The sequence below is a fragment of the Nannospalax galili genome, unplaced genomic scaffold, assembly GCF_000622305.1.
Source record: "Nannospalax galili isolate Female #2095 unplaced genomic scaffold, S.galili_v1.0 scaffold713, whole genome shotgun sequence".
NCBI classification, from domain to species: domain Eukaryota; kingdom Metazoa; phylum Chordata; class Mammalia; order Rodentia; family Spalacidae; genus Nannospalax; species Nannospalax galili.
Genome location: NW_008333780.1, coordinates 260,433 through 275,219, shown reverse-complemented (window position 1 = coordinate 275,219; position 14,787 = coordinate 260,433). Strand labels below are relative to the sequence as shown.

Below are 14,787 nucleotides of genomic sequence, written 5' to 3'. Positions count from 1 at the left end.
GGAGCTCTTATCTAATCCTTAAAAGATTTTAGGGTTACCTCTTCAGAGGGCCAAATGTTAGAGTAGCCAAAAGCCCCATAAAAAATAAATGAAGGAGTACATTAAAAAAAAAGAAACAGAGGCTCTTATCAGAAAAGACTATTCTCATGATATGTGAACCAATATTTTAGGACCAACTTCTCTTTTCCAACAGAATCTATGCAGAATTGTAGATAAGACTACAAGTCCTAGATCTAGCTTGCTATTATCTTTCAGAGTGATTGTATAATGAATGAATACATGTAAATAATTCAGTGTAGACCTTGTTCCATAATATATCTTAAAATATCTGCTTAAGGGCCAGGCGTGGTGGTGCATGCCTTTAATCCCAGCACTTGGGAGGCAGAGGCAGGCAGATCTTTGTGAGTTCGAGGCCAGCCTGGTCTACATAGTGAGTTCCAGGACAGCTGGAGCTACAGGGAGACCCTGTCTCAGAAAGACCAAAAAAAAAAAAAAAAAAAATCTGTTTAAAAAAAAAAAAAAAAAAAAAAAAAAAAAAAAATCTGCTTAAAAAAACAAACAAAAATACAGCTTTTGCATTCATGGGAAAAAAATATTAAAAAGGTCATAAATTTGGGTAGGTAAGGGAGGTGGGTCTGGGAAGAGTCTGGGGAGGGGAGTGAACAATGTATTATTATATGTAATTCTCAAAGAATAAAAATATTTTTTGTAAAAAGAAAAACAACAGAAAAAAGTCTTTCCTGTTCTTAAGCTGTTGTCTTACATATTTTGTTATATAGCAATGGAAAGCTAACCAATCAAACCCAAGAACACAAAGTTAGAGTGTGGCATGTAGATTACACTCAGTTTTCTTAAATTTATTTATTTTATTTTATGTGTATGAGTATTTTGCCTGCGTGTACATAAGTGCACATGTGTGCAATGCCCATGAAGGCCAGGAAAGGGCATCAGATCCCCTGGAACCAGAGTTATAGGCTGTTAGCTGCCATGTGGGTGCTGGGAACCAAACCTGGGTTCTCTTCACTGCTGAGCCATCTCGCCAGACCCTCTATTCGGATTTTCTGATTTTCTATTATTTGTATTTTACATCTTGAATAAAAGTTGAACTTGGTATATGCAAAAATGGTTTAAATCCTGTATGGCCTTCTAAAAGAAGACTGCATATTTTCCTTTAGAAATTGCATTGTGTTTTCCACTGTATCTGAATTCCAAGTTCTTTTTCTATACCCTTTTTTTTTTTTTTGTGAGACAGTCTCATAAATAGCCCTAGCTGACCTGGAACTCGTCATATAGACCATACTGACCTTGAACTCACAGAGATCCACCTGCCTCTGCCTCTCTCCTTAGTGTTGGGATTACAAGCGTGTGCCACCATATCTGGCTTTTCTATATCTTGTTTAAACTTATGTACCTTATAGTATACAATTCAGTATGTACAGTCTTCCTCCTAGATATTGTTTTATTTAGACTTTCTATATAATACAGAATCAGCTAAGATTTCAATATATGTGGTATTTTGAGCTTTTAAGGCTATGCAGATATTATGCTCTTAAAACCCTCTTCTAAAAAGCCAAGTTTTTGTCTTTAATTCTATCAATTCTATCTGGCTTTTTGGCTTTAGGTTGGCTATGATATGAGTAAAGAAGCTGCCAGGAAATGCTATGAGAAGTCTGGCCTGAGACCCAGCGATGTTGATGTGATAGAACTTCATGATTGCTTTTCTGTCAATGAACTCCTTACTTATGAAGCGTTGGGGCTCTGTGCAGAAGGTAGTATCTTTGAAGGGGGAAGAGTAATTGGTAATTCTATTGAGAAAGTTTCACATTCACCATTAAACAAAAGAAGTCACTAATTGCCTTTCCCTGCACGTTGGCTCTGCCGCACTGTATGAAGACAATGTAAGCAGTTTGGTGGTAGAGTTTAGAAACATATAGTCTTAGATGTACACTTAATTGCATGATGCCAATCAGTCCTTACAATGTACTGTTACATTTTAAAGAGGATTTATCATGTTTGCAAATTCAAAGTATTTTAAATTGTGTTTAAATAAACATTTGGCAGAAAGGAAAACAAAAACTAATTGGAGGGGTTTGAAAGATAAATTCATTTATTTTATTTTCTTCAGTATATGAACTTTTTTTTTCTTTTTGTCTTTTTGAGACAGGGTCTCCCTGTTGTCCCAGATGACCTGAACTCACTATGTAGACCAGGCTGGCCTTGAACTCACAAGGATCTGTCTGCCTCTGCCTCCCTAGTGCTGGGACTAAAGACGTGCGCCACCATGTCTGGCAGTATATGAACTTTTAAGGTGCTCTGCTTTCTTGTCAACACTTGATGGTCAGTGTTTAACATTTCAGGCATGCTAAAGAATATAATTATGCAGGCTGGGCATGGTGGCTCACACCTTTAACCCCAGCACTTGGGAGGCAGAGGCAGGCAGATCTCTGTGAGTTCAAGGCCAGCCTGGTCTACATAGTGAGTTCCATGACAGCTGGGGCTACAGGGAGACCCTGCCTCAAAAAAGACACACACACACACACACACATATATGACACATATATATATGAAATCGTATCTTGATTTAGTCTTAATCTGCATAATCCTTATGACTAGTTCTATTGAAGATCTTACGTGCTGAGGTTCTAGGCGTGCAGCACCATTTCCTGTTCCTAAATTCTGCCCTGATTTCGTTTCCTTATCCTCTGGGATTACAGTGATGTCTGTATTAGAACTTTCGATATTATCACACAAGTCAATGAAATACTTTTTTTCTTTGTTTGTTTTTGCAGTATTAGGGATCAAACCCAGGGCCATGAACATCTGTTCATTTTTTCAGTTCCTTTTTCTCTGTTAATCATCTCTTTCTGCTCTTGAACCATTCTAGTGGGATTTTGTTAGTTTTTTTTTTTTCATGTACTTAGTAAATTTTTTTGGTTCTTTAGAGACAGGGTCTTGCTGAACCATTCTACTGGGGATTTTTCAGAGTCTTTGCATGTTGAATTTTAGATTGCATCCTAGACAGGATCTATGCTGTTTAAGATCCTCTGGAGAGCTATGGTAGTTATTTGTGAGTGTGCATGTGCACGCATTAGTGCATCAGAGGTCAACCTTGGGTGTCAATCCACAGGAGCAGTCCCCTGTTTTTAGACAGGGTCTCTTCCTGGGACTTGAGGCTCACCAGTTTCAAGCTGACTGGCTTAAAACCACCATACTTGGTTTCCGTATTGTTTTTGATTTAGCGAGCAGTCAGCCCAGTTTGTTCTAACAAGTTTTGTTTTGCCTTCTGAAGTGGTGGCTGATATCTTTCTTCAGCTCTTGAGCCTTTGCCGTGCTGCTTTGGGTTCATCTTGTTCACCCGTAGCTCAAGCCTGAGCCTCAGACTTGTATGGGTCCATATGTAGAATTAGGGATGTGGGGTTGTGCTCTGGCTCATTCCACTTTGGCTTTCTCTTACTGTTGGGCCCATGGTGTTTCTTTTCTTGGTTCTGTTGGTTAGAAAGGTGGGGTTTCAGTGAGCATGGTGGTGCGCCCCTGCATTTAGGAGGTAGTCAGGAGGTTCAAGACTTCAAGGCCAGTCTGGACTACATGAAGCTCTGTCTCAAAATGAAAAAAAGGGGAGGAGAGGAGAGGAGAGGGGAGGGGAGGGGAGGGGAGGGAGGGGAGGGGAGGGGGAGGAGAGAGAGAGAGAGAGTGAGAGAAAGAGCGAGAGAGAGTGAGAGCGAGCGCGCTCGCTCATTCTGTTATTGCTGTGCTGCTATCTCTGGACGCCACTCCTCTTGTGTGCAAAGCTACTAAAGAGAGCCTGAGAAAACATAACTGGGAATTCACCGTTGTGCAATATGTCCCTGAGCTTTCACTCTGGTTCTTCCTGCTTTTGTTTATTCTTCAGGCATCAGGTAGTTGTGAGTAGCATTTTTATACAGTGCATTCAGTTGTGGTCAGTCAGAGAGGAGTGCTGTGAAGCTCATGTGCTATTATTGTGGTAGAACTGGAACCCTGTCTCAGGGTGAAGCATTGTATATGTGATGATGGCTTTGAATTTTATGTGCTAGCTCTGCATGCTTCCCTAAACTCCAGACTTGGGTCCAGACTCAGCTGTCTACTTTTCAGGGTATTTTGGGCATTTGCGTCTGTTGTTTTTGATGGTGTATTAGCATCTCAAACCTAAGTTCAGAATTGAACTGCCAGTATTTTCCAAACTTCCTCCAGCCAGACTGGAAACCAAAGAATCATTCTTTTTTTTTTTTTTTTTAAGTTTTGTGTGTGTGTGTGTGTGTGTGTGTGTGTGTGTGTGTGTGTGTGCCTGTGGCTGTTCTTGGAGGCCAGAGGAGTGGGTCAGGTCCCCTGGAACTAGGGCTGTAGGTGATTGTGCACCACCTCCACCTTTGTGGGTGCTAGGAAGTGGATTCCTGCCCTATGCAAGAGCAACAAGTACTCAACTGTTGAGCTGTCTCTCCAGCCTCCATAGAGTCATTTTTTGAGTCTTCTCTTTCTCTTATTGTCCCTTCTGCACCTGTCTCAAAGTCCTGTTGACTCTAGACTCTGCCTTCTAAAATAAATACAGAATATACCACGTTTTGCCAGCTTTTGTGACTACATTGTCACTACTTTGTTGCTGAACAGTATTGTTTCTTAGGTGGTAGTTATCGCACAGCTCCCTCTGAGTCTGCCTTACCTCCTTACAGTCTTTTCACTGGACTCAGAGTGGAATGGTTGTGTTAGAAGCAGGTCAGTGCTAACCCTCTGTTCTAAACCTACTAGTTTTTTAATTAAAAATGTATATGCCACACAGTGATACATTGAAAAAAGACAAAAAAAAAATGCATTGGGGATGGGTGTAGTGATGCAGGCCTTCAGTCCCAGCACTCAAGAGGCAGAGGCAGGAGGATCTCTGTGAGTTCAAGGCCAGCCTGGTCTACAAAATGAGTTCTAGGCCAGCTGGGGCTACAGAGAGACCTTGTCTCAAAGAGATCAAAAAAAAAAAAAAATGGGGGAAATTATGAATTTTAAAACTGTTCTTTAGTTAAAGTATTGCAGAGTACTGGCTCTCTTTATTTGTTGTATATTTGGAGCAGTTTTGGAACCACAGGGCTCTTAGGAACTAGCATGTGCTTTGTTTTCATACAGAGTATGTTCTGCAAAGAAGCCTGTGTTGCTCAACGTGTCACTTAATATTTAGAAGCACTTGCAAATTATTAAATTATTGTTAAGCTCTTAAGAAATGCTACATTAAGAAATCCTTGGCTCTATGGAAAGTTTGAACACATATGTCATGTGTTTGGTGTGACTTTTAACATAAATATTATACTTATCTCCATAGGACAAGGTGGAACACTGGTTGACAGAGGAGATAACACGTATGGAGGCAAGTGGGTCATAAATCCTAGTGGTGGACTGATTTCAAAGGGACACCCGCTGGGAGCAACAGGTAATACTGAATAAATTTCAGAAGTTTTTATTCATTTTGACATATTTTTAGTCCCTGGTTTGATTTTTAAGTTTTATACATTTGTTTATTAATCAATTAATTAATTATTTAGCACATGCACACAGGCATGTTCTATGGCTCACATTTAGAGGTCAGCAGACAACTTGTGGGAGTAGGGTCAGTTCTCTCTTCTCATGTTTGTGTCCTGGGGTTCAAACTCAGGTCATCAGGCTTAGCAGCAAGCACCTTTATGTGCTAAGCCATCATCCTGGCCCCTGTTTTGTCCTTTTAGGTCAGGGTCTTATTCTATAGCCCAAGCTGTCTTAGAACTCACTATATAGCTCAGAATGGCCTAGAACTTGTAGCAATCCCCTGCCTTAGCCTTCCAAATACTGGGATTGTAGGTATAAATCACCATGCCCCATATAAGTATGTGATTTCAGTATTTTTGTATTCTCTGAACTTGGCAGCTGGTGGTTCAAATCTTCAAATGCTTGTTTAGTTTTAGTCCTTTTTTTTTTTTTTTTTTTTTAAAGAAAGTCTTACGGTGTAGCCCTGACTGGCTTGGAACTCTTTCATTGACCAGGCTGGCATTGAACTCACAGAGATCTGCCTGCCTCTGCCTTCTGAGTGCTGAGATTAAAGTATATGCCATCATAGACCCTGAATTATTTCTTTAAAATGTTTTTATAAATCTAGGGTTTAAATTTTTTTTTTCCCTTTAACCATAGTATACTTTTAAGAATTCTGATTAGGGGCTGAAGAGGTAGCTCAGTGGTTAAGGGAACTTGCTGTTCTTCCAGAGATTCAATTCCCAGCATCCACATGGCAGCTCTGTTGCCCTCTTCCAGACTTCAGGGATAACACACACACACACACACACACACACACACACACACACACACACCATTATATGTACAGGCGATCAAAACACATGTACAAATAAAATTATTAAAAAAAGAACCTTGAAGCTGGGCATGGTGGTACATACCTTTAATCCCAGCACTCGGGAGGCAGGTGGATCTCTGTGAGTTCAAGGCCAGTCTGGTCTACATAGTGAGTTCAGGTCAGCTGGGGCTACAGGGAGACCCTGTCTCAAAAAGACCGAAAAAAAAAAAAAAAAGAATCGATTCAATGATGAGAATTTGAACTAAATTACACATACACACATACAAAGCTTGTTTAAATAGATATGTAACTTAACTAGTAAGATGTTTGCTAATAGAGATCTTTCTAGACCTGCCAGATAAGATAATTTCAAATGAACATACTACATGTTCTTGGATACATGGTTAGCATTGCACAGAACTTATTTTCTCTTCAGCAAGCTAGACTAGAAGTTATGAAAAAAGAATTTTGCTGTGGCTCTGCTGCCCACTGGTCATGTAATTCTTCTTATCAGTTAGAAATTAATCACTTTGAGTCTTAAGTCCTTGATTGTATAGTTCATTTTCTAAAATAACTTTTAGTAGTAAAATTCTGGTTCTGTAAAAGTGGCTCTTGTGTTTTTTCTGTATTATCCTGTTGTATTTGTTGATTACTGAAATTTTTTAAGTCCTCAGAGGTTCCAAATAGGGAAGGTATAATTAAGAATGTTTTATTAAAGCAATTAACCTTGACTTATTTTTGTTTAAAATTCAAGTTTCATAAGCTCATAACCTAGTAGAAAAGCTACATAGGTTGTGGGAGGAGAGAGAAGAAAGTGTGCCCTACCTCTCATATGCTAGGATTACAGCCTGCACCATGATGCTCAGCTTAGATAACTTTTTTGGGGTGTTGAGGGGAGTTGTTGAGATGACTCCACTATATAGCCCCACCTGGAACTCCTATGTAGGCCATCCCAGTCTGGCCTTGATCTCACAGTGCCTCAAGTGTTGGGATTAAAGGTTTGTGCCACCATGCCCAGCTTTATAACTTGTTTTGATAGTTGTATAATCCATGAAACCAACAATCAGCATAAGATATAGCACATTTCTGTCACTCCAAAAATATTCTACCCTGTCTATTTATTTTCAGTCAGTTTCTTGGCTTCCCCTGTACCCTTCTCTCCCTCTCTCTGCCACCACTGGGCTAAGATTGTGATTTCTGTTACTGTAGATGAATTTTGCTGATCCTAGAACTCAATGTAAGATAATTAGACTTGAGTGTGGGTATACTTTTGTGTCTTGTTTCTTTTACTCAGTAGAATATTTAGGTTTGTCCATATTTTCCTTGTGTCACTATTTTTTTTCTTGCCAAGTAGTATTCCAGCATTGAAATATCCTAGTTTGTTTACCCATTCCCCCGTTGGTAAACTGGAGTTGTTTCTTGTTTGGAGCTATTATAAATAAAGCTACTGTAAATGTTTCTGTACAAGTCTGTTTTCAGATATACATATTCATTTGTGTTGGGTTAGTAGTTTGGAGTAGAACTACTGGGTCACAGGACATGTAACTTTATGAGAAATTCCCAACAGGGATGTCAGTTAGTAGTTTGGAGTAGAACTAGGTCACAGGACATATAACTTTATGAGAAATTCCCAACAGGGATGTCAGTTAGTGCCAGAGCACCTACATAGTATGTTCAATCCCAGTACCTCAAAGCACAAAGCACCAAATAGGCCTCAAACGGGCTATCATATGATCATATGCTTTACTGCTTTTTTAAAAATTTTATTATTTTAGTTTTATGTGTATGAGTGTATGGCCTGCATGTATGTGACTGTACCCGTGTTGTGCAGTGCCGCGGTCAGAAGAGGGCTTCGGATTCCCCTGGAACTGGAGTTAAGGATGGTTCATAGCCGCCATGTGGATGCTGGGAATTGAACCTGGGTCCTCTGCAAGAGCAGTCAGTGCTCTTAACCACTGAGCCATCTCTCCAGCCCTTTTGAGACTGGGTCTCTCTACAAAGCCTTAGCTGGCCTGTAACTCGCTATGTAGACCATTTGGCCTCAAATTCATAGAGATCTGCCTGCCTCTGCCTCCTGAGTGCTGGGATCAAAGATGTGCACCACCATGCCCTGCTGCTTTCTAATACTATATCTGGCCTTAGACTGTAGAGATGGCTTAGTGGTTAGGAGTTGGTTTTAGAGGGTCTGAGTTCAGTTCCATTCCCAGCACCCACAACAGGCAGCTTGCAACTATAACTCCAGCTCAAGGGGATCCGATGCCTTTGGCCTCCACCCTCTGCAGGAAACTGTACCCATGTGTCTACTCATACACAGATACACACATGCACATAATTTTTTTTTAAATTAAAAAATACAGCTGGCTGATAAATTTTTAATGTTTTTCAGTCTTTCTCTTCTTTATTCATGGTTTTACTGATCAGTAAATATTTTCCACCAAAATTGTTACTTGGGGCTGGAGCTCCATTGGTAGAATGCTTGCCTAGTATGCCAAAGGCTCTGGGTTCCATCCCTAGTGTGGCATAAACAGCATCAGGCAGGCATAGTAGAACACTGGAGATGGAAACAGGAGGATCAGAAGTCCAGGGTTCTCCTTGGCTAAGTAGAGGCTAGGCTGGGCTTCATGGGACCTTGTCATCAAACTAAACAAAACCAAAATTCCTATGTACATAAATACATATGTGTATGTGTGCCTATAATCTTTATATGTGCGCATATATGTTTATATATTATACAGTGAGTTTTCACATGTCTAAAATCTTTCTATATTTTTATTTGAGGCAAAGTCTTACTTTGTAGCTTCAGTTGGCCTTGAACTCACAACTCCTTTCTTAGCTTTGACTGCTGGGGTTATAAGTATGTATCTTTCTACACTTACAAAATGCACCTTAGGATAAATTCCAGACTGTCAAAGGGAGTACATGTTTTAAAATTGGCAGAAATTGCCAATTTTTCTTCAAAAAATATACTAGCATATACACTCAACTGTAGAGTATGAAAGTGCTTATTTTTCTTCAATCTTGTCAACACTGGGTTTTTGTATCAAATTTAACAATTTTGCCAAACTTGACAGACCATTCTGTTTTCTTCCTTGGATAGTAAAGAAGCTAACTCTGCTGGCTAACTTCACTTGTCAACTTGACACATTTGGGAAGATGGAAACTCAACTGGGGAATTTTCTCTGTCAGATTGGCCTGTGGGCATGTCTGTGAGGAGTTTTCTTGATTATTAAGTGATGTGGAGGTAGCCCAATTTGGTGGGTGCCACCCCTAGGCAGGTGGTCCTGGGTTGTATAAGAGAGCAGCTGAGCATAGGCCAGAGGAGCAAGCCAGTAAGCCATGCTCCTCCATGTTTGTGCTTCAGCTCCCTGCTTTGAGTTCCTGACGTAACTTCCCTCGGTGCTGAACTGTGACCTGGGAGACATAAGAGAACATAAATCCTTTCCTCCCCAAATTGGTTTTAGAAACAAAGCAATTTGTTCTATTGGCAATAGAAACAAAACTAACCTAAAACAGCCTGGGAACATGGAATTTACTACTCAATTTTAAAATACTTTAAAGGTTGACACAAACATCTTTTGTAGTATCTTTTTTTAGTCCTTTCCAATATATGTTATGTGTTTGTATGTGTATGTGTTGTATGTGTATGTGTGTAGGTGCCCAGTGGTGCACATGTGTGTGGCATCCAGAGGTGAGTGTCAGGTGTCATTAATCAGGTGCCATCTACCTTGTTTTTTTGAGATGTTGACTGGGAGCTCACCAAGCAGGGTAGGTTGGCTAGGTAGTGAACCCCAGGCTTCCTCCTTTCTCTGTCTCCCTAGCACTGGGATTATAATCATGCACCACTATACCTGTTTTTTTTTTTTTTTTTTTAATGTTTGTTCTGGGGATCAGGCTAGGTCCTCATGCTTGTATGAAAGTGCTTTACTAACAGAGCTAGCTCCTCAGCCCAACCCTTTCCAATAGTTATATTTGTGCTGTTGGTAAATTTTTCCTTTTATCATTAAAGTTTGAGAAATAGTGTTTTAGGTGATACAACATTTTCATAGAAAACTTGTAAAAAGTTACTTATTTTTTATTTGTTTTTAACGTGTATGAGTGTTTAGTGCATGTATGTAAGTGTATGTATATGGATGCAATGCCCATGGAAGCCAGAAGAGGGCATTGGAGTCCCTGTAATCTGAATTATGGAGGGTTGTTAGCTGCCATGTGGGTGTAGGAACTGAACCTGGATCTTCTGCAAGAGCAGCCAGTGCTCTCAAACTGCTGAGCTATCTCTCCAGCACCTCACACCACCCACCCCAAATAATTTTAGATAGGGTCTCATTATGTAGTCTATGCTACTCTTAGACTTGTGGTGACCCTCCTGTAGCTGCCTCTTGAGTGCTGGGATTACAGGCATGAGCCGCCATGCCCAGCTTTAAAAACATAAAAGCATTGAGTGGTAGGCTGAACACAGAACTGTTGAAGAGTAAATGCTGACTTGCTATGTATTGTGGATTTAGATTCGGTTCAAGTAAATCTGACTCATGACCTCTAGCTCATGACTTATGACTAGCTTGATGCTGCCAGAGAAAGAATTCAGGCTCCTGGAAAATGCTTCCGAATGACAGCTCTGAGTAGTTTAAATATTTTTGCCTTGGGAACTTGGATAACAAACTAATGAGAGAATCAGAAAATGGTCAAATAATTGCTTCCAAAACATGGTAAGACTGGGCAGTGAGGGTTCTCTCCTGCAAATAGTATCAGTGGGAAGACAGTGGAAATCAGTATTGGGAGAATTAGCTTTAAAGCGAAGGTTTGTGATATGCTTTCAGAGTTCAGTTTGTTCAGATGTTGGTGAAAAAAATTTCTAGCTGCCATAGCAATACTCACACTGAGAAACAGACGTGTAGTCAGTATACTTTCTTCATCTTCAATTTAAAAAATGTATTCCTTTTATATCATCAGTTGGAGAAGCCACATTGACATTGAGCTTTTTTGTTTGTGTAAAGTAGCATCCAAATAATTGTCTCAAAACTTATTCCAGTGTTGGTTGTGTTTTACTTAAGACAAGGTCTCCCTTTGTAGCACAGGCTGGCCAGAGCTATACTCTCAAGCCCTTTATTCTGTTTGAAAAGTGCTTTCCCACATAGTGCTTGGCACCTTCTAGATATTTGTTTAACTTGAATAAGAAAAACTGGGCTCCAAGTCTTCTTAGGCATTGCTGCTTTTTACTCCTATACCTGCCCAGTGGGCACCTTGTTTGTGAGTTGGCTTTTTAGTTGGCCTGTGTAGTAACAGCCTGTCACTTAGTCTCTTTCTGGCTTGACTTCACCCTAGCCTAGGTATTGATCTCCCCAGTGCAGCCCATGCCTGAAAAACAGCTGTTTGTTGTGCTCCCATCTTGTTAGGTGCCATAAGTTGGAAGTCACTGACTCATAAGTGTAGGGTCATCAACTCAGAATCTTGTGAAAAGTTTAGCAATATATACTTAGAAACTCTTATTCTTTGGTCTGGGTTGGTTCTAATGATTTATATGTTTAAAATTCTCCAGAGCTTATACACAACCAGGTTTAGAAATAAGCAATATGCAAGCAGAGCCCTCAGAAGCTTACATCTGCACATGTGTAGGGGTAGGACACAGAGTCAGAGCCCTCAGAAGCTTACATCTGCACATGTGTGGGGATAGGACACACAGTCAGAGCCCTCAGAAGCTTACATCTGTACATGTGTGGGGATAGGACACACAGTCAGAGCCCTCAGAAGCTTACATCTGCACATGTGTGGGGATAGGACACACAGTCAGAGCTCTCCGAAGTGGACATGTGTAGATGGTGTAACCCAAGTGTCTTTGAATCGGAAGTGTTCTTAAAAGGTTCATGTGTTAGGGGTTTAGTCCCTAGCTGTGGGTGGTGTTCTGGGGAGTTCTAGAAACTTTAGGAGATGGGGGGGTGGAACCTTGGGGCATGTTTTTCTTGCTCCTGCCTGTCTTCTCTCTGCTTTATGTCCAGGTAAAACAAAATATGCACCTATAGCTGGGGCTGGTGGCCAAGGCCTGTAGTCTTGGCTACTTTGGAGACAGAGGCAGAAGGATTGCAAGTTTGGAGCTTGCCTTGGCTTCAGAGTAAGTTCAAAACCAGCCTAGGCAACTCAGTAAGATGCTATCTCTAAATAAAAAAATAAAAAGAGGAGCTAGAGAGATGTTAAGAGCACTGGCTTCTTTTGCAGGGGATCTGAGTTCAGTTCTCAGCACCTACATAGTAGCTCTGTCTATAACTCCAGTTCCAGGGGACCTGATGCCCTGTTGTCTCTGCAGGCACTGCACATATATGGTACACATAGATGCATGCAGACAATATTCATACACATAAAATAAATCTTTAAAACAAAATTGGATAGATAGCTCAGGATAGGAATGCTTGCCTACCGTGCAGGGGCCTAGTTCTGAAACAACAACAACAACAACAAACCGCACCTCATTCAAAGCTTTATACATGAATAGGGCCAGTGAAATGATTCAGCTGATAAAGGCACTTTCCACCAAACCTGACAACCTGAGTTTGATCCCTGGGACCCATGTGGTGGAGGGAAAGAACTGACTTCTGTAAGTTCCTCTCTAACCTCCACATGTACCTCCCCCCAAATGTAATTTTAAAAGTTATAAAAAGATTTATATATGAATGGTCACAGTAGCCTTATTGATAATAATCCCAAACTAGAAATAACCATTAACAATAAATTGTGGCATATCTATACAATGGAGCATTACTTAGCAAAAAAAAAAAAAAAAATCAGTGAACGGTTTATACATGCAGTAATACTGATGGATTTCAGGCCAACAAAAGAAGTACATGTTATAATCTACTTATATAAAACTTCAGAGTTGGAGGCAGGTGGATCTCTGTGAGATGGCAGCATGGCCATTCTACATACTGAGTTCTAACCCCGTGGGGCTCTAGGTTTTTGAGATTCTAACTCAAAACCAAAGAAAGCAAAAACAAAACTTCAGATAAATGGCCTTGCTCTTTCTTTGCCATACTCCCAGTCCTCCATTTAGAATGAAAATATTTACTCTGTACCATTGTATGTTGGAAATACGTAACTTGGTTTTTGATTGTACAGGAGCCCACAGTTAAGAAATTGCCTGAGGGTCAGGAAGATGGCTCCATAGGTAAAATACTTGCTACACAAACATGATGGCCTGAGTTTGATCCCTGGAACCCATGTCAAGGTAGAGGGAGAAAACTAACTTCATAAAGTTGTCCTCTGACCTCACACGTTGTGTGGCACGTACATGCCCACATAACACATATCATACACGTGTGCTAGCATGTATACACATACACACACACACAGAAGGGAGTACATTTTTGAACAGTGTTGGAACTGTTAAAGACTCTGAAATTGGACTGAATGAATTTTGCATTATGTGATGGCCTTGAGCTATAAGCACAAGAGCTGGAAGGTTCTAGCTTGAAAGTGGTATGTTTGAGTATCAAGTTGACAGGACTGGAATTGTGATGGATAATACTAATTGTAAACTGGACAGGATCTAGAATCACCTAGAAGACAGACCTTTGAGCATGCCTGTGAAGGATTATTAAACTAGATTAGCCTCTGGGAATGTCTGTGAAAGAATATCTAAATGAGGTTAGTTGAGGTGAGAAGACTCCCTCCACACCAGTGTGAGTGGCTCCATTTCCTGGGATGGGTCCAGACAAAGGAGAAGCTAGTTTCTTTCCTGTTGTTGTGATCAAATGCCCTGACAAAAGTACATAGGGAAAAAGGATTTGTTTGGTTTAGGGTTCCAGGATGGAGTCCATCATGGCAGGGAAGTTACAGCAGCAAGAGTTGGAAGAAGCTGCTCACATTGCATCCTTTGTCAGGAGGCAGAGAAAGATGAATGCATGCTAGTGCTTGCCTTGTGTGATGACTAATCCTGGGTGTCAATTTGACTGGATCTGGGATTAACTTAAATGAGAGAGATCTTGATTGGATCATCTAAAGCCAGAAGACACACCCTAAATGTGGGTGTTACCTTCTGATGGCAGCCAGTATAAAAGGCCAAGGCAGAGGAGAACGCCAGGCTTCTTGCTGCTTGCCTTCTCTCTCGCTGGTGAGCTTGTCTTGCTGCTGTAGACTGAAGACTAGCTGATCTTTTGGAATTTGTCAGACCTTCAGCACCAGATTGGCACTACTGAGACATCCAGCCTTGTGGACTGAGCTACTACGGATTCTCAGCCTCTCCAGTGTGGTGCAGCCATTGTTGAACTACTCAGACTCAATCCTGTGAGCTAAGCTAATAAATCTCTATACATATTCATTCTACCTGTTCTGTTTCTTTGGAGAACCCTGACTAATACAGATTGTGGTACCAGGAGTAGTTCTAGAGAAACAGAATTGAAAGGATGAATTTCTTTAATGGGCTTGTTGGTATTTGGAGCAGGCTCTCCAACTCAGAGTCTTCAGATAGCATGGAGAGCACTGACAAT

The 14,787-nt window shown here is 40.7% G+C and overlaps 1 protein-coding gene across 2 annotated transcripts in view; it reads left to right on the top strand.

Moving 5' to 3' along the window:
• The window catches only part of Scp2 (sterol carrier protein 2), a 112,264-nt gene that overhangs the window by 40,522 nt on the left and 56,955 nt on the right, over positions 1-14,787 (top strand). For both annotated transcript variants that reach the window (XM_029561263.1, XM_008828419.3), the window contains 2 exons: positions 1,622-1,769; positions 5,321-5,428. In XM_029561263.1, coding sequence (XP_029417123.1) covers positions 1,622-1,769; positions 5,321-5,428 — 256 coding nt within the window. The remainder of the gene's footprint in view (positions 1-1,621; positions 1,770-5,320; positions 5,429-14,787) is intronic.